Genomic DNA, 27,415 nt, shown 5'->3' with positions numbered 1-27,415 from the left:
ATGTATATATGTGTATTTATAGTATATATAGTCATATATATGTATGTGTAGTAGATATATAAACTATATGTCTCTGAGTGTATCTATCTATATGAGGGTCAGTGGGTATATTTTCATGAAGATCTGTGTCTATGTATGTATGTATATATTGTTGGGGTGTGTGTGTGTGTGTGTGTGTGTGTATGTTGCTGTGTATGTACTTTGATAGTAGGGAAGGAGGAGTACTCATGAGAGTACATAGAAGTGAGACTTTAGCTAGACCAAGGTAGTTAAACAGTAAACCTTGATGTCTGGAATACAAAAGGGAGGAGAGCACATGGAGAGAGCCAGGTAACTAGAAATCTGGTGGGCAGAAGGTTAGTTTTCCAAGCACAGCCTCCATGGGGATTTAGGAGCCAAGATCACAGCTGTGATTCCTCCAGACCCCAGGGATCTGTCCCTAAATTAGTCGGCAGCTTCTTTCCGATCATCATCTCTCAAGCACTTGGCCAGCTGCCGGGACCTTCCGCGGGGTGATGTTTGGGCTGGGTAAACAATTTAGCTGGGGCTTTCCTTATTAAGAAGCCGGAGAAGTATGTGTCACATCTCTCAGCTGTGGAATAGGCCTCTAGGGAATCACCCCTAACATAGTGGGGGCACATTGGTAACTAATCTTTCTTTTCTTTTCTCCTCCCCCAGTCTGGCTGCTTCCAAGGAAGCTGAGGCTGCAGCCCGTTCCGCACCCAAGCCTATGTCTCCCTCGGATTTTCTGGATAAACTGATGGGGAGAACCTCAGGATATGATGCCAGGATCAGACCTAATTTTAAAGGTACATAATCCCCTCCCTTTTTCTTCTCCTGACCCCCTTACCCTTTTCCCTTTTGTTTTATTGAAGTATTTTGTTGTAATGGACAGAGCCCAGTACTTAGAATCAAGAGACCTAGATTTAACCCTAGCTTTCTGTAGCACATTTCACCTCTCTGGGCCTCAGTGTCCTCTTCTGTAAAATGAGGATGAACCCAATGCTCTCTAAGTACCATTCCAGCTGGGATAGTCTATTTTCTAAAGTTCCTTCAAGTTCTAAAACTCTATGTCCTGTATTCTATTTTTTAACGTCCCCTCCAACGCTAACATTCCATGTTCTATTTGTTAATATCACTTACAGCCTTAACAGTCTATGTTCATTCATTCAAACTTTAAATAAATACTTAAATGCCTACTATGTGAAGAGGGCACTGTGTTAGGTGCCAAAGGAGATCAAATTTTAAACGAGACATCATCTCTTTCCTCATGTTGATATTGGAGAAAAAACACAAACTCAAAAAAAGTGTAATAAAAACATTGTATAATTAAGTGCATTAGAGATGCACAACACAATGTGCTATATAAAATCTGAATAGGGAAAAGATCTTTACCAACTGAGGGATTAGGGAGGACTCCACGGAGGAGGTGGCATTTAAAGAATGAGTGAAAACTCAGCAGGTAAAGAGGAAAAGGGAAATACCTGCCAAAGGGAAAAACATGAACAAAGGCAAAGGGGCAGGGACAACCAGAATGTGTTTTGGGGAACCAAAAATAATATGGTTTGGCTGGAGCATAGATGGCATGAAGAAAAGCAACAGAAGATTAAGACAGAATTCAAAGATGGAACTGGCTTATAGAGAGCCTTGAATGTCAGACAAAATAGTTTGAATTTTGTTTGATTGACAATGAGAATTCCTTGATAATGGAAGATCCCTATCACTACAAATCTTGTTCAATGACCCTCTGAGTATATACATCATTCTAGGCATAAACCATAGAGATGTATGCTCACTAAAAATGTTCACCACTCTCATTGAAGCAGCATGGTGCAAATGGAGAGCACTGGAGACTAATAGTGATTTCAGAGGACTGATGTGAAACATGCCTCCTAACTCTCACCAGAAAGGTGGTGGACTGTTGGTGCAGAATGGAGCATGCTTTGGACAATGCATTGATTTGTTTTATTATACTTATATATGATTAACTATATACTATACTTCTATGTTATAGGGGAGGCTCTATTGGTGGGGAGGGTAACTGGGAAGCAACAGTAATATAAACAAAAGATCATCATTGTATCATAGCTTCATAGACTTGGAGCTAGAAAAGACCTCTAGGGCCATTCTGGGGTCAACTAGAGGCTGGACCCTCTCCAGTCCAAACCACTCATTTTACAGATTAAAAAACTGAGGCCCAAAGAGGTTATGTGACCCGCCTATGGTCACACAGGTAGTAAGCCTCAGGTCCTATATTTTTAGACTTCAGAGTTAGAGCACTATAATACCTGTGCCACACACACACAACACACACACACACACACACACACACACACACACACGCAAAGGAGAGAAAGAAAAAAACTGGATTTGGAGTTAAAGGACCATCCTGACTTTGCTACTTATCATCTGTATATCTGTACCACCTCAGGGAAATCACTTAATCTTTCCTCATCTATAAAACTGGAGAATGACCTCTAAGAACTGTCCTCTAGCTCTAAATTTAGGTTCCTAAGGTTCTAATGGAAAAAGACTTCCTAGAAACACTGAGGTTTTCTGGTTTCTCTTTTATTAGATAATATTGTATTGATTATATTAAGCATCAGATATTACAGGCCTCACCAATAAGACCCAAAATTAATCAGGAGATAGACCTAACAATCCATGTGGGAGAAACCAAATGGATGAAAATGAGACGAATATACAGTTGAATGGCAAATCCATTGAATTAGTAAATCAATTGTGAATGACCCAAATGACAATAGAAAGATTCACGGTGGGCACAAATATGGGCAATATATTTCCCCTGTGCAAGAAATGCTTTAAAGAGATATCATCAGGAAGAAAATGTAGGATTAGAAAAAGAGGTGGACTGGTCACATGTTGAGAAAAACAGGCACCCATAAAATATAGAAAGATCCTAAAGAAAAGGCTTCGGTACATTGGGTAGACCTTCTGTGGAGGACTGATAAGAGAATATGGGTAAGAACTACACAGAATGGAAGGCATGGATGGACTGTAATTTGTTCAGCTGGTAGAAATACTCACTGAGTCAATGATATTACATGTCCATTGAAGAAGGAAATAGGCAGTTGAAGATATTTGAGCTGAGGAATGACACAAATAAATGAAGATAAAAGCAATATTAGTCTGATATTAGTATTAAGGATGGATTGGAGCAAAGGGGAAATATAGATAAGAAGGCCTCTTAGGTGTCCAGACTCCATATTTAATAATCTGTCAAATATTCAATGTTCTAAAGTCCTTTCCAGCCCTGACAATCTATGTGCTAGGTTGTAAGGTACTATTCAGACCTGCCTTTTTTAACTTCCTTCTGTCTCTGGTCTTTGGCATAGTATAGAGGGGAAAGTACTATATCTAGAGTCAGGAGACCTGAGTTTGAATCCTGATTCTGCTTCTTACTTTATGTGTGACCTTGAACAAGCCATTTCCTTTCTCCAGACTTCTGTAAAAAAAAAAAGGGGGGGGGGTGTATTAAATGACCTCTAAGGGGCTTTTTGAATTTGACATTCTACATTCTAAAGTCGTTTCTAGTTCTGACAGTCTATGAATCTATGGAATGTCTCTAAGAGACAGGCTAAAAGGAGAAAGGGAGCTCAAAAGAATCAGTTTCTTTTAACCTTGAATTCGTATGATGCCTTTCCCTAGAAACTCCTTCCGTGATGCCAGGACAGGTCATATGCCTATCAAGGGAGTGATTCAAGGGCTTCTGAAATGCCCCTTTGCCCCAAACTATCCCTGGTAGTGTCTGAAATTGTACCATTAGACATTTATTCCTTTGGGTTTTATACATTGCTGGAGGCAGGACTCAAAGTCAGGGCTTCTGATTCCAAGTCTGTTTGCTCCAGTGAGAAGGGAACCATAGGGTAGAGCCTAATTTAAATAGCTTGAAGTAGCAGATGGGATGATGCAGCAGGTCTCTCTTTCTTAAAGCCAATAAAATGGAAACCCTCATTCTTGGCACCTACTCAAGCCCATGATGGTGTCCAGAAGCTAGGCTAAATCTTTGGTACATACTGAATACCACAGGTTCATTCTGTCAAGGAGACCAGGGAAATGATGGGGGAGGGGGTTCAGGAGTCAAGGGGACAGATATTCTCCCCCTCTACACCTCACAGACTTTAATATAAAGAATTCTTCCTAACAGTTAAATCTTCTGTTCTATCAACTATCTCTGGAGGTATTGGGATCCCACCTTGGTGGACATGTTTAACCACAGGTTGGATAGCTACCAGTGAGGAAAGAGGTAGAGGAAATTATAGCATGGAGTGATAGATTGAACTAATGTCTTCTGGGCTTCCTTCTGGCTTAAAGAGTCTGATTCTAGGAGATGAAGTAGTTGGAAGGCAGGTTGGGATGGGGACCATGCTTCACTTAATGCTGTGTTGTGTCATGGAAAGAGCCCTTAACTAAGAATCAAGAAATTTGAGATTTTGTCCCCAACTTCACCACTAACTCATTTGATGGCTTTGGGGGTGTATGGGGTATTCAGAAGGACTAGCACCTCTGGTGTGAGGACTTGCCAAACCCTTTTCAGGGCTGCCCATCCACCTTTGGTGTCTGCCTGCCACCCAACTCTCACCTGTGGCTCCAAGAAGAGTTTTACAGGCAATGGCCATCCTCCAGTAAAACCACCTAGGTAGACAGGTTAAACCAGGTTGAGGGTGACTGAACTCAAACTTGTCGGTGAGTTAGGGGGATGTCTACCCCAAATATATGATGACTTCTCCCAGCAGAATGGGCAGATGAGAGCAATTGTTCCAACAACCATGAAGGCAGCTGAAGCAGGCACTGTATAGTACTTACAACTTGGTCAGACATCAAAGATGTCAAGGTCATTCATCGCATGCCAGGCCATCACCAGTCATCTTGACTTTTGTCCTGCTACTGGACTTCAATGACTCAGAAACAGAGAGTGAAGCTTATGACTTTGTGTAACTCTGCTTCATTTAAATCCAATTCACTAGCAAGTCAAGCCGTCACCTGCCATGTTATTGGTCCTCTTCAATAACAAGGGATGAACAACAGCAATAGATGGCTTTGGGTACTCCCCTTCCCTGAGCCTAAAAATGAAGGACAGGGACGCTGTATTTGGTCATCCCTAAAGTCCCTTCCAGTTTTTACATGTCCATAAACATCAGAGCATGGAGATTACTGAACCATATTCTACTTCTGTCTCACCACCAGGCCCTACATCACCACCAAAATGTTTTATAAGGCCCATAACGGGTTGTCTCCCTCTGGGGTCTGTAGCAAATCTAGGAGAGGCAAAGAAGGCCAGGATATAGATTTTGCTGCAGCCATTGACAAACAGCTGTGCAGAGCCCAGCAGCCTTGACCTCTCCCATGTCTTTGTAATGATGTGTTCTCCTCCCCCAACAGCCGAACCCCCAACCAAGCTAGTTATAGCATTCCCTATATTCAGCTTAAGAAATGCTTCTCTGAAAAGGACTGCTTCTCTAAACCTGCCTAATTGATTTGGGATTCCAGGCACCTTCCTTGGTTTTTCTCTTGGCTCTAGCCCAAGACCTGGCCCCAAGGTTTGTTGATTGGTAACAGCTTTCCTAATATTTGCTCGCCTCTCTCTCTCTCTCTCTCTCTCTCTCTCTCTCTCTCTCTCTCTCTCTCTCTCTCTCTCTCTCTCTCTCTCTCTCTCTCTCTCTCTCTCATCATTCTCCAAGACTTTCCAGAAATGTCCTGTCTACATAGTACACTTCAAGTGATAGTCAGATCTAAGGGAGGCAGCTCATTTTAGTGGAACAAGTTAGGAGACCTGGGTTCAAGTTCTGGCCTCAACACTAGTGTTGTGAGACCTTGGGCAAGTCAAGTCACTTCTCTGACTGTTTCCTCAAGTGTAAAATGAGGGTTACAGGGAACAGATATCTAAATCTTGCTAGTCCATGTTCTTGGGTTCCTTCTAGTTCTTACATTCTGAGTTAGAAGTGTCCTCCCAGTTCTGACATTCTACATTCTACGGTCCCTTCTAGCTCTGGCACTCTTTATGCACTCTTTATGGTCCCTTTTTGCTCTAACATGCTATACTTTAAGATTCCTTTTGCTCTAAAATGCTATGATCTTCTGTAGATGCTGGCTGTGTCTTCTCAACCCTTGATGTTGGCCCACTGCTCTCTCTACTCTCTCTACTCTCTCCATCACCCAGCTCTTGACCCTGAACTCTTGGTGCCATTCTCTGATTAGCACAGGATGGGAGGTTGAAAATTCCACGGAACGATTAATCACTGATCAGCTTCAATTCATTGAGGCAGGCCAGGTGAGAGGAAGTGTGTAGCTCCTACAGATCCTGGCAGCCCTTTAGAAAGCCTTTCAGACCCAGGCACCCCACCCTAGCACAAATGCATATACAGAAGCAAAATTAAACTTTAATTTTTAATGAAATCTATACATTATCCCTTGGCCAAAGGCTGACAGTTTATAATTTTCTTTGGTATAATTTAATTTCAGATTTATTTCAATGAACTGTACCTCCCCATGGGGTTGATTTACTGGCTTTCTTTCCCATACATAAATCTGTCATTTAAAGTTTTTCACAGTCTGGCCCCTTCCTCTCTTTTTAGGCTTCTTACACATTACTCCCCTCTCTACAACCTACAGTCCCATGGTAGTAACGTTGTTGCTATTCCTCACACAAGATGCTTCCTCCATCTCCCATCTTCATTACTTTGCACTGGCTTCCCACCATGCTTTGAAAGCTCTACTCACATCTACTTCTTAGAACACCTGACTTCCTCAAGGACTCAGTTCAAGTGGCACTTTGTGCAGGAGGAGTTTCCCGCTCCTCTTCACCCCAGTTGCTAAATACCTTCCCTTCTAGAAAGTCACCTTGTATCTACTCTGTATCTTATACATACCTCTATCCATACCTGTTGTTTTCCTCAGAATGTAAGATCCTCTAAGGCAGATAGTCTTTTTGCTTTTTCTCTGAATTCTCAGCACTTTTCATGTTACCTGATACATAGTAAGAAATTAATAAAGGCTTGCTGATTTAAGTATGTGTGTTTTATCTCCCTAACTAATACTTGAGCTAAAACAGGGGCTTTTCTCGTATTCCTAGCCCAGCCTCTGTTCCCCTGTACCTCTAGGGAATACAGAAGGCTTGTTGACAATCCTTAAGATTCACCCCCATTTCCTCTTCAGGCAATTCCCATCAACCTCATCACAAGCAATCCACTGCAGTTCATAAGTTCAGCAGAAGAACACCATGATTCCCAAAATGGCCTCCAAATTCTGCAGTGTGACTGCATTTCAGCCACAAATTAGGAGGCAGCCGCTGATGGAGTTTGGGGAAGGTACCATATGGTGGGGTAATGAATCATCTTGTGTTAATGGATGCACATCCCAATTTAGCTCCTGTACTCTCTACCTGGTACTTTCTCCAGGAAGAAAAAGAAAAAAAAATGATGCCCATCAGGAAAGCAGCAGGGAAGAAGTGCAGGTAGTTAAGAAGGAGAGGAATCCCAAGACCACCTAAGGAGAAGGTCCCAATCTGAAGGACAGGTCAACAATACAATTTAATGATATGAGTATCTACTCTATTGCGAAGTACTAGGCTTAGAAGTGAGAGATAAAAGACAAAAACGTAAATCCTGGCTTCACGGAGCTTATAAGCTAGAAAAAATATCACAGAGTCATAGTTCACATAACGTAAGGGGGACTCTCTCTGGAAGAGACCTCAAACCATAAGACAAAAAATTTGATCTAGAATATGACTTATCGAACATAGACTGTCAAAAATGAAAAGTAGAATATACAAGAGAGAATTTTAAAACTGGAAGATACCTTAGAACAGAGATCATAGAATGTTAAAGATTGTTAGTGTAAGATAAGACTAGGGATCTGGATACATGGTCCTTGAGGCCTTGTTTGCTAGGCTAAGGAGCCCTGCCCTGCAGCTTCAGGAGGTTGTGGAGTCATTGTTTGGGCTGGCAACCCTGGGGTGTAACATTAACTTCTATCTTTCTTGCCTTTCAGGTCCCCCAGTCAATGTGAGCTGCAACATTTTCATCAACAGTTTTGGCTCCATTGCTGAAACAACTATGGTGAGTTATATAAAGTTCTTGCTGTTTCCCAATATATGCAGTATGTCTTACTAACATGAAGCCTCCAATTTGGTCTCCCAAAGGAAACAGAGAATCAGAAGTTATTGGAGAGTGGACTCCAATAGGGCTTGCATATTGATCTTGACCTGTTCAACACTTTCATCGATAACTTGGATAAAGGGATAGATGGTATATCAGTTATGTGGAAGAGATGAAACTTGGAGGAATAGCTAATATGCCAAATAACAAAATAGATCTCCACCAAGATCTTGACAAGTTGGGACAATGGGTCAAGCTACCAAACTTAAGGAGAAGAAAATGTAAAATCTTACACTGTGGTTCAAACATTAAAATGCCAAAGTGCGGGATTGTAGAGACATCGCTATATAATTGCTCCTGTGAAAAAGAGTTCGTGGTATAGGGCAGGCATGGGGAACCTGGGGCCTCGAGGCCACACGTGGATGTCTAAGTCTTCAAGTGTGGCCTGATTCAGTCAAACGGCTAAACTTGAGGACTCAGAGGGCCACCCCTGGTATAGGGAAAGAATACTGAATCTAAAGTCAGCAGATCTAAGTACAAATCCTTGGTTTGCTACTCACTCTCTGTGTGGCCCTGGGCAAGTCCTTTTTTCTCTCTAAGACTCAATTTCTGACTCTGTAAACCTCTCTAAATCCTATGACCTTATGGCCAGGAAGCTGGACTGAAAGTTCAATAAGGTAATACAATATTCAGCTACATTGATAGAAATATCCTGTTTCTTTGAAATTTCTAAGTTGAGCATGGAGCTGCAGTGATGAACTATTGATCCAAGCAATTATTGAAGTAGCTGCAAATTGTCAATGGTTCCAGTCCATGATTCTAGTGTTAGAGACAAGCCCGAATCAGGGTTGGAAACAACCAATTCACCATCATGCCTTCCCTACTCACACCCCCCCCCCAACACACAGACATTGCTGAATCAGCAAGCTATTCTAATGGCACAGCCCATATGCAAAAATCAGTCTGCTTACAAATTGTCCTGTCTCTGAATGTCCGACTTCAAGGAAAAAATTCAGGCCATTTAAACAAACTCTGCTCTAGTGAGAACTTACTCTTTTGCCTTTTCTAAACAAGAAAGTAAATTTCTTAGAACCTGAATGTCTCATAAGTCTCTTCTAATGAGGGCACTGGCTTGTTCAGCATAGCTTAGCCGAATCAGAGTGAAGATGATGATTTCAGTCCTCATAGCCTTCTTCTCAACCCAATCCAACAAGTGGTTATTAAGTCCCTTCTATCAAGTGCAAGGCCTTCTGTTAGGTGCTGGGGATTCCAAACAAAAGAATAACAACATTGAGGCAGCTAGGTAGTGCTGTGAATAGGGTGATGGACCTGGAATCAGGAAGATCAAAATTCAAATCTAGCCTAACACTAGCTAATGACCCTGAACAAGTCACTTAACCTCTTGCTTGCCTCAGTTTCCTCATCTATAAAATGGGGGTAAAAGCACCTACCTCTCAAGGTTGTAGTAAAGATAAAATGGGTTAATATTTGTAAAGCACTATATAAATACTAGCTATTATTATTAACAACAAACCCCTACCTTCAGGAAATGATTTTGTCTCTCTCAAACTATATTTGAATAGCTGTGCCCATATGCAAAGAAGCAAGTTTCTTTAGTGTTCCCATCAGAGCTAGATGAGAGACTCAGTGTAGGGTGTCCCAAAAGTCTTAACGCAGTTTCAAGCTATCACGTCTCCCCTCTAATAATTTAAGCTCTTAAAGTTTAAAACTGGACTAAGACCTTTGGGACATCCTCTATTTCTGACACTGCTTTTGGGTAGAGTTCTGAAGAGCCCAGAGCCTTCCTAACTGTTCTGCTACTAGTAATTATTTAGCAGATAATCTGACTCAGGAACATGGACAGCTTGTAAACACCTTCCTGTACCTCAGTGGTCCCCACCCAGGTCACCAACCTTGCTTCCAGACAATGAAAGCTATCATCCAGGGGAGCAACTCCTGGGGAGAAGGGACCCACCATCCCTGCCACCAATGCCAACTGTTCATCAACTGCTACCAACGGGCAAGCAAGCCCAAGAAGCACAAGAACGGCAGCTCCCCTACACCACTGGTCCTGCTCCCAATCCAATCCCACAGAAATCAGCTAAGCCAGAGGTTTCTTGAACATTTGAGAGTGACAGTCCAGAAGCCTCTGGACTCCTTCTCAAAATAACGTTTTGAATGCATAAAATAAAATATATAGGATTACAAAAGAAACCAATTCAATTGAAATAGTTATCAAAATTTATCTTACAAAGAAAAAACAAGATCACGTACCCCAGGCCAAGAACTCTTGACTAGGGGAACAACTCTTTTTCAGATGAACATGGCAACTGCTTCTGCGGATGCTGCATCTCCCAACTCCTCAGAAGCCACAAAGTCTGAAAGGAAGCTCACACCAGCCAAGGCCTTGGCACAACCAAATGGCTGAACCTCAGAAATGGATATAGTTTAGTAATGGAAATGACACTAAAGATGATGCATTGCCATGAGCCTTGTGCTGCAAGACCACAGGGTCTTTCCATCTGAGGTGAAGCTGAAACTTCCTATGTGCTTTGTTTGCCCCAGCAGAATGTGAGCTATTAAAAACAGGAATCCTCTTGCTTTTCTATTTGTGTCCCCAGCATTTGGCACTTGGCTCATAGAAAGCACTTAGTCAATCTTTTTTCATTCATTCACATTCGGAGCCACACCCAGACAGAAGTCCCAGCCCCCATCCGAGAATAATACCACTGAAGGGCTACCCTATCTATATACAGTTAACAATTCAACAAACTATAGCCAATAGTTCAACAAATTGACACGGCGAGGGATTCCCCAGACTGATTCAGGTCTCCCAGCTTTATTGGGGATTGATGGCAGAGTTCTACTTCTGTGTGTAGATAAAGTGAGGGAGCTTATGGGTGCTTCTAGGGGCTCTGCCCCTGGATCATCCATGGGTCAGGGAGAAAGAAAGGCAATGCACCCATATAGGCTAGATTTGAACTCAGGTCTTCCTGACTCTATGCCCAATGCTCTACCCACTGGGACATTTAACTGCTTTTAGTTAGACCGGGATCTAATTGTGGGCTTCTCTTTAGGAAAGGAGGTTAATCCTTTGTGTCCTGGAAAAAGAAAGAACCCCTGCTGGGGATTCTTCTGTTTGTGTTCCCGCAGGAGGTAGAAAGGGTTGGTTCAAATTGTTCAAGACTTGGGGAGGGGGGGGCGGGGGGGGGGGCAGCCCCTGATGAAAACCAGCCCCAGGCGTAGTTTGACTGGACTGATATGTGAGTATAGCTCTGAGTCCCATCCTGCCCTCTCCTTCCTTTTCTCTCCTATTGAGTAGAAACCTCCAGGAAAGAGGTAGTTCACTGAATAACAAAGAGAAACAAGAAGAATCTGGGGATGGAGAGAGATTATCTCTGAAATGTACATAATAGCGAGGGCAAGACAGTCATTCCCAATAGCTGAAATGTTATTAAAAATGGAAATTGCACATTATTGTACAAGACTCGGAACCTCTTCAGGGGAAATTAGGAAATATTGATAACAGATAGAACCAATTTATGAGGGGCACAAAGGAGGCCATGCCCAGCAAAAAAAAGCTTAACCATCTTAAGACAGAGAAATTGAAGATGATCAGCTCTCTGGAGGTGCTGTGGTTTTCTCTGCATTCATTAAAGACAATCCGGTGGAGAGAGGGGTCTTCTATTTTATGGGAAGAGTGAGTTTGAAAGCCTTCTTTCTCTCTCTGATAATTTGTCTGTTGTAACTCATATGTAAGACAGTATGCAACATCATATGGCATGCAGGACTGACAAGAAAAAAGGAGACCTGGGTTCTAACTCTGTTGGAGTTAGAGTTCACTGTTTGACCTTGGGAAAGTCACTTGCTTTTATGTGTTTCTTCTTCTTCTTCTTCTTCTTCTTCTTCTTCTTCTTCTTCTTCTTCTTCTTCTTCTTCTTCTTCTTCTTCTTCTTCTTCTATAAAATAAAGGGGTTCAAGTGAATCCTCTCTAAGGTCCCTTTCAGCTCCAAAATACCGTGATTTTATTATACATAAGAACCCCTTTCCTCTCTATTCATAAATTTCAGACATGGTTCACCTCCTCTAAGAAGGCTTCTTGGGATAAACATGCCCCACCTTGACTACTCCCCTACTCTTGGCACCCTCAGGAGTCAAGCTTATAATAGTCAATATATCATTTTGCTGCCGCCACCACCCCCTGCCTCCCATTAACATGATACCTGTCATTGTTCTTGTTATTTCATGTTTTTTGTCCCTCCAATTAGTTTTTAGACACCTGCCTGTTTCTTCTTTTTCCTTCCTATCCTGCCCCTGGAATCTCTTTCCCCATTCCCTAGGATCAAGTTCTATAAGGGCTCTTGGTTAAGGGGGTAGGGTCTATCTGGAGGAAAGGGTTATTTGTCAGATGCCTAAGGACTGGCAGCAGCTGACTGAAATCTGAGGGCTGGGGGAAGGGCTGAAAGCCAGTTCCTGGATATCTGGGCCCCACTGAAATTCCCACACTTTCCTACACGTGGAGGGTACAGGGTTATTCTCACCTATAGACTTCCCTTTTATGCAGAGTTAGTTTAGAAATCATATGAAAAAGGAATTAGACTTCTTTTACTTTGCCCCTAAAATGCAGAACTAGGAGTAATAAACGCTGGCTTGCTGGGAGGAAAATCTTCAGAACGTTAAGAGCTGTCCAAAATGCAGCCTTCAAGGGAGCCTCCATTACTGTAGCTAGCTGTTCAAGCAGATACTCGGTTACCATTTGTCAAAGATATTATAGAGGTACTTCTGACTTAGGTAGGGCTTAGGACAGATGCTTTCTAAACCCCCTCCAGCCTTGATCCAGTCTATAGTTCTATGATTCTGTGTGAGATGCAAGGGTGATGCAGGTGTGCAGAGGTATAATCTGCAGCTAGCAAATATAGCGAAGTTAACTAGCCCAACTATGGATAAAACCTATAAACTTGGCCTCATTCTGCCCTGTCTCTAACCAATGGACCACCTAGCCACAGGTCCTTCTAGACTGGAAAAGGCTCCTTCACCAAGCTCCATTGTGGACATCTAGCAACTAGCTTTGGAGATCATGGAAGGCACAAACACAACATGTCTTTTTCCCACATTTCAAATTGGCCACAGAGGGGCTCAGGATGATTTGCAGGATTCTGGCTGAGTTTGTAATATGGAAAGAATTTGACCAGCTACCCAAATCCCTCCTTCTGGGTATATAAACACTGATCCTTCCAGGTCTGCAAAACAGCTACTACATGAAGAGACTGAGCACCCAACCAGAAAGTGTAATGTATTTTAGTGTTTTAATTCATTAATTGGGAAACATGGATGCCAATCAACTGTAAAGATGGATTTGCTCATTCATTCATTCATTCATTCATTCATTCTTTAAATACACACTTTGCTAATCATGTATCATAAGCTCCAAGTAGGCTTCAGACTAGACAACCTCAAAGGTCACCTCTAGCTCTGAGATTCAATGATTCTGTGATAATAGGTGTTCCCTTCTCACACAGCTCTTTGTCTACACTTGTCTTAAGCACTTCTTCATGTATAATTTTGTATTCTAGCAATTTGTATGTATGTATCTATGCATCTATGAATGTATTATATCCCTTTACTAGATTGAGAACTCCATTAAGTCAGGGGCTATGTCTCGCCTAAACCTTTTATCTACATTAACACCTAACACTATTCTCTGCAGATAGCGGGCAATTAATATATATTTGTCAAATTGAATATTACAAGGACATATTCAGAGACAGCGTGAGATAATAGAGTACTGAAGTTGGAGTCAGAAGACGGATTCAAATGCCAATTCTTCCAGTTTCATTGTGTGAAGGCTAGTGTATTGCAACAAATACAGAACTGGTTTTGGAGTCAGGCAGATCAAGATTCAAATTTCACTTCTAATATACACTTGTTAAGTCACCCTGGGCAAATCAATTATGTATTACAAAGTATGCCGTCAAGCATCAAGTCTTCTCTTTCCGTGAACTGAGGTGGGCTTACTTATCCCCCCAGGACTAACACTGGCAGTTTAGGGCGGTTCCCCAGAAGAGGCAGGCATACTACTAAAGTCACTCCCAAAGTTCTAGAAGTGGATATGGTAGATATGGCAGAAATATTCGTATACAACTCACAACTGTAGGTCTTGAGCCTCCACCAATATGTTTCCCATTTGCACAAATCATCCAGGATGATACCATTAACTCTGAATCATGAAACACTAAACAAGAAGGCAAGAACAAGTTGTCCAGGGCAACTCACAACTTTAGACTATAGGCCTTGATATCTTTCATGTCTCTAAGGAATAGTTTGTAACATGTATCAGTTTCTGGCCAAGGCCATACCTCCTCTAGTTCTCTGTGCTCTCCTGTTGGACACAGCTGCTAGCATTATTATACTCTTTTAGCGAAAGCAAAGAACCTAGTCCTGGAGCATACAAAAAAATTCAGATCTGCTCACTTAACCAACCTCTAAGGCAGCATTAGTTCTCTCAGCAAAACGGTTCCCCTAAGTCAGAGCTATTCAAGTCTACTCAATGGGCTCTGAGTGGATGCCTCTCTGCCCCCGACCATGAATGGCAATAAGGAGCAAAGCAGATAAACCTCTAAGGAGTTTCCATCTTTTGAGATATAGGTGGCAGAAAAAGGTAAAGCAGCCTAGCCTTTCCTTTCCCCAGCTAGGTCTCCACATAACAGAGGATTATTTTCCTTCCAACCAGATTCCAGCAAAAGTACTAATATTGGGGCAGCTAGGTAATGCAGTGGATAGAGCTCTGGCCTTGGAGTCAAGAGGGCCTGAGTTCAAACCTGGCCTCAGACACTTGACACTTACTAGCTGTGTGACTTTGGGCAAGTCACTTAACCCCGATTGCCTAGCCCCCCCCCAAAAAAAAGTAGTTATTCTAATCAGCTCTCTCTCAAACAGCAGTGCTTTCTTTGAATCAGATCAGTTCCCAGCAGCAGCTGCAAAGCCTGTCTTCTTCCAATCAGAACAGTTTCTAGTAACAGCAACTACAAAACTGTCTTCTTTCAGTCAAATCAGTTCTCAGCAGCAGCTGCAAAGCCTGTCTTCTGCCAGTCAGAACAGTTCCCAGCAGCAAATGCAAAACCTTTCTTCCTCCTCTCAACTGGTCCCAACTGAGGTCTGGTCAAAGCAGCTGCTTCTTCTGCTCTTCTGCTCTTTTTCTTCCTTCTTTATTACCTTTGGAATCCAAGCATTCACTGATTCCTTGCCTCAAAGCAGGGCCTCTGTATGTGAAGTGACTCACCTCTATTTCAGGGGGAGAAACAAAATTCTCATTTCTGTCAGACACAGCACAAATAAACCACATGTAATATTCTTCTAGTCATCAGAAAGTTGTAGTTCCCGTAGTTTCCCAGATTTCAACCTCAAAGAGCTTATGGTAGTTATATAGAAATTAGCATCTATGAAATGGTCCATCTTTGCCTTCAGTGAATACTTTATTTTTTACACGAGAGCTGTTCTCTTTAAGGTCTTCTCAGTTCTTTTAACAGAGGTCCTATCTCTCAAGTCTTCAGAACTATCTGTGTGTCTACCTATTTCTACAAACAAAATTGTCCAAAATCAATAGGGGCAGCACCTTACATTTAAAATCTCAGTATCCTCGACATCTCTCTAAAACCACAAGTTGTCAAGCCAGTACCTGTCTACACTGGTAAAGGAAGTTTTGAAATTAGCAATTCCTTCCATCGATGAAAGCACAAGTTCAGTCCCACCAAAATCTTGGCCGAGTCACAATCTGAACCTTTATTGTTCGACCGATTAGGCCTATATATCTTTTAAAGTCCCTTACAACTCTGACATTCCAGGTGCGATGTTCTTAAGGCCCTTCCAATTCTGAAATTACATGTTGAATGTTTTATGGTCCCTTAAATTCAATTGTACCTACCGTAGCGGCGGCTAGGTGGCGCAGTGGATAGAGCACCAGCCCTGAAGTCAGGAGGACCTGAGTTCAAATCCAGCTCCAGACACATAACACTTACTAGCTGTGTGACTCTGGCAAGTCACTTAACCCCAATTGCCTCATCAAAAAAAAAAAAAAACAACCAAGTACCTACTCTATCTGTCAGACAGAACACAAATCATATAAACTGTAACATACGTCATCTCTGGGCAAGACTATACCTCTGCTCTCCTGTTGGGCACAGCTGCTTCTATTTCTCGCTGCTACACTCGTGCCAGTAAAGCAGTACTGCACCCTTTTAATGAAAGCAGAGAACCTAGGCCTGAAGTCTGTAAAACTATTCAGATCTGCTCCCTTGTCCAATGTCTGAGGTAGCACTGTTTGTATAACGTGATTAGTTATGTAATTAGATTGCGCAGTGCATTGTGCTAAGCCCTTGGAACATAAAGTCAAAACGAAAAGAGTCCCTGACTTCTAGGACTTATATTCTCCTGGGGGATGCAACATAAACACAAATAAGTAAATAACTTTTAGAGTGAGCAAGTACAAGAGAGATGGATTAGGGAAGGTGCCACAAAAGTAGAACCTTGAAGGAAGATAAGGATTCAGAGAGCAGAGCTGAGCATCGTGTCCCATAGACATCTAAAACTCAACCTGACCAGAACAGAATTCAGTATCTTTTATCCCACACCTGCCCTTCTAGCGATCCTTATTCCTTTTTCCATGCCTGGAATGCTTTCGCTCCTCACCTCTACCTCATAGAATCTCTCACTTTCTTTAAGACTCACCTTGGACACCACCTTCCATATGAAGCCTTTCTTGATCCCCACAACCTGCCTCATATTTAACTGCCTTTTATTCATTTGTTATTTATCCTGCATGTATTTATACATATACTTAGGCTCTCCCAATAAAATGTAAGCTTCTTAAGAATAAGGACTTCTTGTTTTGTCTTTATATTCCCAACCAGACCACTAGCACAGTGATTAGCACATAGTAGGCATTTCATAAATAACTGTTGACTGGTTAATTGGTTGATTGATTGATTAATTGAATGGCTTGTGCAAATGAGGGTTCATTCTAGCCATGTGGCTAGCTTTTGCAAGTGCACAGAGGCAAGGGAGGGCATGTTGAGCATTGAAAGTAGTAGTAACTAATTCCAGATTGGCTGGGATTTAGAGGGTGAGAATGAGAGTAATATGAAATTAGGCTGGAAAAATAGATTTGAGCCAGATTGCACAGGGGGTCTAAAGGCCAGGCTAAGGAGTTTATATTTTAGCCTAGAGGCAATAAAGAGATATTGAATATTTTCAGGCAGGACAGTGACATGCAGGACAATGATGGCAGGACTTAACAAATGGATGACTATGGGAATGGTTTGGATGGGAGTGGAGTGACTACTACAGGAAACAGGCAAGGGTAACTCCATGGTTGTGAACCATCTCCTCTAGACTTCACCACCATGATTTTGCTGCCTTCTCACTCTGGAACTTTCCTCAGTGCCTACAGCCTTCACACCCGGACCGCTCCGCCATGCTGGCACGTTTCCCTCATTAATGAGTTCTTGCTAGGGCTTCTCAAGGGCCAGCACTGTCTTTCATTCTGCTTTCATTTGCATCCCCAGTGCTTAACACAGTGCCTGGCACATAGTGAGTGGGTAACAAATGCTTGTTGCCTGCCCCTACACAGCTGCCAATCTTTTGGAGGTACAGGCATCATAATGTCACATCCCTATTCAAAAGCCTTTCATTTCTAAAGTTCTATAAGTCTACAAGCAATAGCCTAGCAGACCTTAGATCTAGTCCTACTTCTTCCAGTGTCTCACTTTGTGACCTAGGGCAAGTCATGTCACCTCTCTAGGCCTCAGATTGGCCACTGGTCAAACATTTTCCTACTCTCACAGGTATTGTGAAAATCAAATAAGAATATGTGAGAAGATTGAAAAGTATAAATCAATACCTACACATAAAATATTCTTATTAATGCTTATTATTATTATTATTATTATTATATAATTACCATGAAGGGCAGCTAGGCAGCACAGTGGGTAGAGTACTGGGCCTGGAATCAAGAAGATTCATCTTTGAGTTCAAATCCAGCCTCAGACACTTAGGAGATATGTGACCCTGGGCAAGTCACTTAACCCTGTTTATCTCAGTTTTCTCATCTGTAAAATGAGCTGCAGAAGGAAATGGCATCTTTGCCAAGAAACCCCAAATGGGGTCATAAAGAGTCGGATATGACTGAAATAACCAAATGACAGCACGCACCAACAAGTCAGAACACAGTGCTGGACTTCATGTAGAGCATACACTCAATAGTTTTTCATTAAATGAATGGAGTAATTAAAGGGGACCTGGACCTGGACCTGGAATCAGAAGACCCAAGGTCCAAATCATGTTTGTGTAACCTTGAACAAGTTATTAAAACTCTCTGAGTCTTAGTTTTCTCATCTATAAAATGGTGATAGTAATAACACTTGTACTGTCTACCTCACAGAGCTACCATGAGGGAAGTGTGGTGTAAACTTTGAAGTTGATGAGCCAAAAAACTAGCAAACTCTTGCCTTATTTTTCCATTCCCAGACTGAATCTGTGACTTACTATTCAAAAACCCCTCCACTGCTCTGACACACCACCACTTCCTCTTCTTTCCTCCCATTATCATCCTATCCCTCTCATGTGCCAGTCTAGCTCCCTCTCACACCCCATTTCCATTGTGCTCCTCTGAATCCCTATTCTATCCTCAACACATTTTTCTTCTCCTCAGACCTCTTCTTTTCATGCTCTTTCAATTTACTAGCAATCATAGAGATTTGAATTCCCCACCATCACCCCCACCAAAGACACTGCATCCCTGGCCATCCCTTCTAATGCTGATGGATCTCCTCTTATGCCCCCCAAAGCTATGGTCTTACATGGAATTTTAATACTCTTTTCTCCCCATTCTGATTCCCAGACCTGCCCTCCATTGCCATCATTCAGCAACCTGTTTTCCTTTAAGATTCACTTTATCCAAAGACCTCTCTATCTAATGGCCCTCAAGTCATTCTCTCTCTTTCCCAAGGGTTTTGGTACCTGGCTCACAGTTATACTATTCATTGCAGCCTCTCCCCTTAAACCAGGAGATTTCAAGACACACACTGATATTTCCTCTAATATTTTAACCTTTCAGTTCTTCCATTTCTTCACCTCCCATAAACTACACCTTCATTCTATATCAACCACAAAGAGATTGTCACACAATTGATCTCATCATTACCCACAAACATTTCACTTCCACAGGCAAGAATTCTAAAATTGCTTTATCTTACAATAATCTCCTATCATTCTGTATTCCCCTATACCTCATTCTTCCTAAATCTTTTCCTTATCCTTACCATGACCCTCCATTCCCTATGCTCCTAAGTACTTTCCCAGGACATCACCCCTGTTCCACTTTACTTTCCTTCCTTCCCAAACTTGACTGTAATTAACCAGTTCAACAGTTATGCAGACTTGTACTCTCAAATATCAAATACCTGTATTTCAGTACTCTAATCATTTGCCTCCTCCAGTCTTATTTACATGCTGCTGAATAGTGCTGGAAGAAGTCATACAAGCCTTCCCTCCTCAATGCTTCTGCAAAATACTCTTCTCCTGATGTCTTAGCAAAGGACTGAGAAAATAGACCATTAACTATGCATTCCTTTTTCTCCTCTTACTAGGCACCTCAAAGCCTCTTCACATAATCTCTTATACTAGCCTCCTTTATTCCAGCTTCTGGTGAAGAGGTAGTCCGTATTCTCATTTTGACTCATTCTCTCCAGCCTCCTCAGGAAGATTGTTCCCACAACCATCCACCTCTCTCTATTCTTCAATCTCCCTCTATCTGTTGACTGCTTCCCTGCTGCCTATAAACATGTCCATGCCCCCCCTTTACTCAACCATCCATTCAAGCTATTATCCTATTATTTTTCCTCCCTTCCATAGCCAAATTCTAGGGAAAATACTGTCTATATCTGTTGCTTCTACTTCCTCTCCTCTTACTTCTCAGCCCTCTGTAATCTAGGGCTGACCTCATTAATCAACTGACATTACTCTCTCCAAAGTTACCAGTAATCACTTAATGACCAAACCCAAGGACCTTTTCCTAATTCTCATCCATCTTGACCTTTCTGGAACATATTATGTTGTTGATCATACTTTCCTCCTGAATACTCTCTCCTTTCTGGGTTTTGATGACACCACTTTCCCCTTGATTCTGTTCCCACCCACCTGACCACACTTTCTCAGTCTCTTTTGCTGGACAATCAATCATCCACATCCCACCTCCAACTCTGTGTGCACTACAAAACTCTGTCCTGGGAATTCTTCCTTTGTTTCTCTACATACTCTCATAAGTTCACCAGCTTCCATGTGTTGAGTTATCACCACCATAGAAATGACTCCCAGATCTATTTCCAGTCCTAGTCTCTTTCCTGAACTAGAGTCTAATATTATCAACTACCTATTGGGAAGTTCAAATGCATGGGCATTTCAAACTTATCACATCCAAAACTGAGCTCATCTTTTCCCCCAAAACCAATCCATCTTGTGAACTTCCCTATATTTATTCAGCACCACCATCCTTTCCATCATACAGGTTGCCAACTTCTCAATCATCTTAGAGTCCTCTCTTTCCTTCACCCCCCCATATTTGTTCGATTTCCAAGTCCTATAGATTCTACCTAGACAACACTTTTCTCACACGTCCCTTCTCTCCCCTCATATAACCAGCAGCCTAGTTCAGGCTCTCATCACCTTTCAACAGCAGTAATCTAATTGGTCCCCCTGCCTCAAGCCTTTATTCTTTCCAACTAATCCTCCACACAGCCGCCAAACTGATTTTCCTAGAACATAGCTTGATTATGTCATTTCCCTATTCAACAAATTCCAGTGACTGACTCCCTAATACTTCTAAGATCAAATTCAAACTCTTCTATTTGGTATTTAAAGCCCTTCAGAACCTGGGTGCAGTCAGTCAATAAACATTTATTAAGTGCCTACTATGTGCTGGGCATTGGGCTAAACACTGGGTGTACAAAGAAAGCAAAATATAATCCCTGCTCTCATGGAGCTTATGGTCAAATCGGGGAAACAAAATGCAAACAACTATATACAAACAGGGCAGCTAGGTGGCACAGTGGATAGAGAGAACTGGGCTTGAAACCAGGAGGACTCATCTTCATGAGTTCAAATCTGGCCTCAGATACTTACTAGCTGTGTGACCCTGGGTAAGTCACTTAACCTTGTTTATCTCAGTTTCTTCATCTGTAAAATGAGCCAGAAAAGGAAGTAGCAAACCACTCTATCTTTGCCAAGAAAACCCCAAAATGGGGTCGTGAAAAGTCAGATATGACTGAAACAACTCAATAGCGTGTACAAACAAATACAAATACAAAACAAATTAGAAATAAACAACAGAGAGAAGGCACTAGAATTATGTCCAATAGCCAGCTGGAGATGTGAGACTAGAGGTCAACAGAGAAATTAAGGCTGGATAATAGACTTGAGAATCATCAGCATAGAGATGATAATTGAATCCATGGGAACTAATGGAATGAACTAGTGAAGTAGTATAGAAGGAGAACCTACCTTTCCAGATCTATTATACATTAATACCCTTCATGCAGTCTACAATCGAGTCAGAATGATCTGCTTGCTGTTCCTTGCCCAGCTAACAAGTAAGGGTTTGAGACACTTGCTTTATTGATGCTTAAATGCTGTTTAATTGATGGTTTGAATAATTAATATCATCAGGGTAAGTTGGAAATAAGCAACAAGTAAAGATGTAGGATTATGAGGGATCAGGAAAGGCTTTGTATAGAAATTGCGATTTTAGCTGGTGAGGTGGCTCCATCCTTTCCAGACACCTTCCATCAAAAGGAGGAAGCAGGTGGGAGGAGGAGGGAGCAGGGAAATCTCCTGGCACAAGTTGGGCAACGAGAGCTATGTTACTTCCAAGCCAAATCAGCGCTGTCTATGACAGCTCCCTGTCACCCTATAGAATCAGCTCCTGGACAGCTCAATCCCCAGCCACGCTCAAAGGCAGAGTCACAAAGGAGAACTTCAGCAAGAAGGACCATCTGAGGACACAGCAGTGCTAGCTGACACTGAAAATGGGAAAGTCAGAGGACCGACTGCTGATAGGCGGCAGGCTTAGAAGGGCCTGGGAGAGGGGAGGGATGGATATGCTGCGTGGACACACCTGACAGGCCTTTACCAGTGTGGCCACATCTCCCTCTAGGCCTCAGATCCACAGACATGCATGGGAAGGAATTCTTGGAAGGGTTTGTTGAAAGTTGATGCTGGGAAGAAGCCTTACCCCTCCTCAACTTCCACACTTCCACCAGGCTCTGACAAACAGTGGCTACTCCTTTATTTTGTGTAGAGAAAAGAGACAGCATGGGGAAGTGGAGAGGACACTGGCCTTGGAGTCAAAAAGACTTGATTTTTAATTTTGCCTCACTTACTAGCTATGTGACCCTGGTCAAGTCACTTAATCTGTTGTGCCTCAGTTTTCTCATCTGTAAAATGAGAGATTGGACTCAATGGCCTTTAGCGTACCCTATAACTCTAAACCTGTGAAGACTCAAGTAGGAACAGAATTGATGGCTCTATTCAAGTATCTAAAGGGCTCTCCTGTGGCAGAGGGCCTACATTTGTTCTCCTTCAATATCTCTACCTCTTGGCTTCCCTGGCTTCCTTCAGCTCTCAGCTAAAACCCCACCTTCTGCAAGAAACTTTTCCTTAACCTCACTCCCTTCCTCCTGAGATTATCTCTAATTTTTCCTGTATATGTCTTCTTTGTACGTAATTGTTTCTATGTTTTCTCTTCCACTAGACTATAAGCTTCTTGAGAGTAGGAACAACACAGTTTCTTCGTTATTTTGCCTTTCTTTGTATCCCCAGCACTTAGCACAGTGCCCAGCACATAGTAGGTGCTTAATAAATGCTTGTTGACTTGATTGACCCTGTTGGCCCTTGATTCTTTCCCGATTGGCAGAATCAGGAGCAATGACTGGGAAGTTACAGGAGAGATTTCAGTTTGGTATAACAACCTTTGAACAATTAAAGTTGTCTACAAGTAGAAAAGATCGCCTAAAGAATTAGTGAGTTCCCACCCCCTGGAGGTCTTCCAGTTGAGGCTGGATGGTTACTTACTGGGAGGTTATCAAGAGGATTCATACTTCACATATGGGTTGGGGAAGATGGCACCTGATGTCCCCTACAATAGTGCTAAAATTCTGTGATTTTTTTTTTTAAGCAATCAGGGTTAAGTGACTTGCCTAGGGTCACACAGCTAGTAAGTGTCAAGTGTTTGGCCTGAGGCCGGATCTGAACTCAGGTCCTCCTGACTTCAGGGCAGGTGCTCTAATCACTGCGTCACCTAGCTGCCCCAAATTCTGTGATTCTATGAAGGGTTTTAATTGGTCATAATTCTAAATGTGCATTTGGGATTCTCATCCCCCAACAGACTCACTTTCTCACCTTTGCAAGTTCTATAGTCCAGCTAAACAGGCCTATTTCCTGCTCTTCATACACGGCACTCCTCCTGTCTCAGTGCCTTTGTACAAACTATCCCCCATTCCTAAAATGGAAACCCTCCTCAGCTTCACCTCTTGGAATCCCTATTTTTCTTCAAAACTCCACTTACGTCCTTCCTGTTTCTAGTGCCTCCCATCGAAATTACAATGTATTTATTATACATATATGTGTTTCAGTATATATTTGCATGTACTCATACACGCACGTTTTCTCTCCTGATAGAATGTGAGTTCCTTGAGGGAAGGCCTTGTATTCCAAGTAGGTGATTAATAAAAATGTGTTTATTGGTTTCTTGAATCTAGTAGACAAACAGCAAAAACACTGTAAAACATAGAGTCTAAAGGGACCCTTCAAAGTATGTGGGCCATTCTCCTGCCTTCTAGCAAGACTGTATTCTAGTCATATTTCTTTAAATTCCTTATTTTGACTTCATAGCTTAAGAACCATCTGTTTTCTTGAAGACTGATTGATTAATTGATTTATTCTCAACCATCCTTACTTATTTTTTTCTTCTCCACCCCCAGCTCTAGGCACTGGTACAGGAGTTTTTAATTGGAATCCAACTTAAAAGGATTCATAAATGTTTTAAATATTTTGATAACTGTATTTTAATATAATTGGTTTCCTTTGTAAGCCTATGTATTTAATTTTATGCATTTAAAAATGCTATTCTGAAAAGGGAATGCATAGGTTTCACCTAGACTACCAAAGGTTAAGAACTATTCCCAAGTATGTGCTCTTCTCATTCCTGTAACCCCACTTCTACCACCTCAAGACCCTTCACATGAATCCCAGCCATTCCTCAATGGGGGACATTGCAGATGACACCAGAATCCATAGGCAACAGGGGACATTAATAGGCAACCTAGTCTATCTCTCTTCAAAGAAGCAAGAAGACCCAGACTCATGGGGCCATCATCAAAAAACAGTACCATGTATTGCAAAGACAACCTACCAGAGAGTTCAAAATTGGGTTCTGGCATGTTTCCATCCACTAACCAGCTGTGTGATCTTAGGCAAGACATTCAACATTCCCTGAACCTCTACAAAATGGTGGTGGAGGTGAATAGTGCTATAGTTGACAATCGTAGAGGTTCTTTCCAGCTTGAAAATCTATATTCTATGGGTCTTCCCACCTCTTTCACATTTTAGGTTCTAGGAGGTCTCTTCCAGCTCTAAACTTCTATGTTCTAAGGTCACTTCTAGCTCTAATGTTCTATGTTCCATGTTATAAAACTTCTTCAGTGTTCCATGTTATAAGATCTCTTCCAATTAGATCTTCAGCCTTGTTCTGACTAGTTCCTTCCATTCCTGAGATCCATGTTCTATGTCCAGTGCTGACATTCTATAGTTTGATCTGAGATTCCCTAAGCTCACAAAGGTTCTAGTTTAACAATTCTTAACTGAGGAATAGCATCACCGCTAGTCTGAAATATAAATGAGTATGTGGCTAACCACATAATGTAATTTCAGGGGTCCTTTGAAGGTCTTCTCTGACCCAGAATTCTCCTCCTCGGGTCCTGCTAACCAACCTTAGGAAGGAAAAGATGAAGCTTGGAATCCAGATACTCTGAATGAAGGGGCCATTCCTGAGAGATTTGGGAACAAGGAAGTGGGAGGAAGTACCAAAGCCTGATAAATCACGTTGCAGGGAGCCAAAATAGGGTAATATGGTAGAATGAGCCTTGCACTGGGAGTCAGGAGACCTAAATTTAAGTTCATTCTCTACCACTTACTAGATGTGTGGCCTCAAGCTAGTCAGTCACCCTCTCTAACAACAGTTTCCTCATTTGTAAATTGGGCATAACAATACTTGACCTCCCACACAGGACTGTTATGGAGACAGTGCTTTGTAAACCAGAAAATTCTTTAGAGATAGTAGTTATTGGGTTAGGAATCCAGCGACCTGGGTTCTTGTTCCAGCTGTGCTCCTAGGTTATTGTGTGACCTTGGACAAACCATTTCCCATCTGCTTCAGTTTTTTCCTCAGTGAAATTAAAGAGGCTTTGGAAAAGACGGTCTCTGAGGCCCCTTGTAATGCCGGGTAATATTCTATACTGATACTAAGTATTCTAGGAATTAGAGAAAAAAGAGATAATTATGGGCTGGCCTGGCCAGCCCCTTATCAGAGACAAACCTCTTGCTCTTATGGGCAACACACGCTGGTTCAGGTCCCATTTCTGTGTTCCTGGGCACGAAAACCTAAGTCCTCTCCCCCCTCCTGCTTCTAGTCATCAGATGCTGGTATACACCCTCATCACTCCTGACCCATCAGCCTCCTTTCCCCCTAAAGCTTTGGCAGCTGGCACTCTGCAGGAAGCCTCAGAGTGCTAGTGCAGCAGTGAACGGTCAGCCTCCTGTGACAAGGAGGGCTGGGGGTGGAAGGGAGGAGAGAAAAGGGAGGGAACTGGGAAAATACCCACATCCACCTCAGCCTACAAGGCTCCGTGAGCCTGAGCACACAGCCCAAACATGACCCAATATGTTGGAAAATAGACAACGGCCGACGGCCGAATAAGCAAAACAACATTTAGCTTCCTGCCAATTACATCAATTACACTGATCTTGTCTGACAGGGGAGGGGCAAGTTGGTGGCAGCCATTTACAGAATCAAAAAGCATTAGAGCTAAAAAAGATCCCTAGAATATATTTCAGTATTTCAGAGCTTCAGTGGGTGTTAGATCTCATCAATGTGGGTACTCTCCCTAATAGTGCAGATCTTAATCCCTCCATGCCTTTCCATCTTGACCACTCTTTGTCCTCATCTTCCCGTCAGTCTTCCACATAAAGGCCTTCCCCTAGAATCTTGACATTCCGTAGATACCAATGCAGTGCTGGCACTCAACTCAGCTTCTATTATCCTTTACTTTTATTACATAATTAGTCCAACTTTTTTTTCTTATCTTACGTCTCCTAGATAGCCTTTACACTAATTCTTGTAATCAAATCATCCTTGAAGATATGCTGGAGCAAGCTCCTTCCATGGATTTCTCTGTTACTCTTTAGGTCACCTACAAGTCTGATTCTTCAGACACGGCCATTTTCCATGACCAATAAAAGAATATGAATATGAAAATGATAGTTTGTGGGGGGGGTATGACTGGGGATCATGTCCTGATGGGCTCCATCAGTGAGCTGCCCACTCAATTGCATACCATAGTCTGATCAATAGGTATTCACCCATTTGATTTTCCCTATGTTGTGTGTTAGACGGATCTTTTTTGACCATGAATCTCACTGAGAAAGCCCTACTGGTCTTGATTCAATTAAGACAGCATTGCCCACAAATAGAAACATCTTGAGTATCTGGTTATCAATAGAGAACCTTTCTTCCACTTGGACTCTGTGCAGAACATCCTGCATTATAGCAGTAAATACATTTATGTTTCTAGTTTGAAACTGATGATCAGAAGATCATCAAACGTAATTACCTCCTACCTTTTCTAGCTTTGCGTCTATCAAGGAATCTTGTATGATATTGAAATGTTCATGAGAGACACTTGGCTGGAGATAAACCTTTCAGGATGTATTCTGCCCTACAAAGTCAATAAGTTTTAATAAGTTTAAATAGTCAATTACAAAGACAGCAGGATTTTATACTTTTCAGGCAATTGTGTAACTGAAGATATAGTCTGCTCTAAAAAAATCATTCACGAAAGCCTGCCTGTTCTTATCTCATATTTTCAGCAAGGATACCATCAAAATGTGTATTCTCATGAAGATTTTATGGCTACAAGACACAAGTCTTTTCCTGAATCTCTTTAAAAAAAAAGATATCACACTGTTAACTCATA

General features: G+C 42.0%; 1 protein-coding gene across 1 annotated transcript in view; it reads left to right on the top strand.

Moving 5' to 3' along the window:
* The first annotated feature begins 316 nt into the window (after positions 1-316).
* Positions 317-27,415, top strand: part of GLRA1 (glycine receptor alpha 1) — a 53,024-nt gene continuing 25,925 nt past the window's right edge. The window contains exons 1-3 of the mRNA XM_078149198.1: positions 317-330; positions 679-809; positions 8,011-8,078. Of these exons, the coding sequence (XP_078005324.1) occupies positions 317-330; positions 679-809; positions 8,011-8,078 (213 nt within the window). The remainder of the gene's footprint in view (positions 331-678; positions 810-8,010; positions 8,079-27,415) is intronic.

The sequence above is a fragment of the Phascolarctos cinereus genome, unplaced genomic scaffold, assembly GCF_003287225.1.
Source record: "Phascolarctos cinereus isolate Bilbo 61053 unplaced genomic scaffold, phaCin_HiC Scaffold_2;HRSCAF=192, whole genome shotgun sequence".
Lineage (NCBI taxonomy): Eukaryota > Metazoa > Chordata > Mammalia > Diprotodontia > Phascolarctidae > Phascolarctos > Phascolarctos cinereus.
This window is presented reverse-complemented; position numbering and strand designations above follow the sequence as displayed.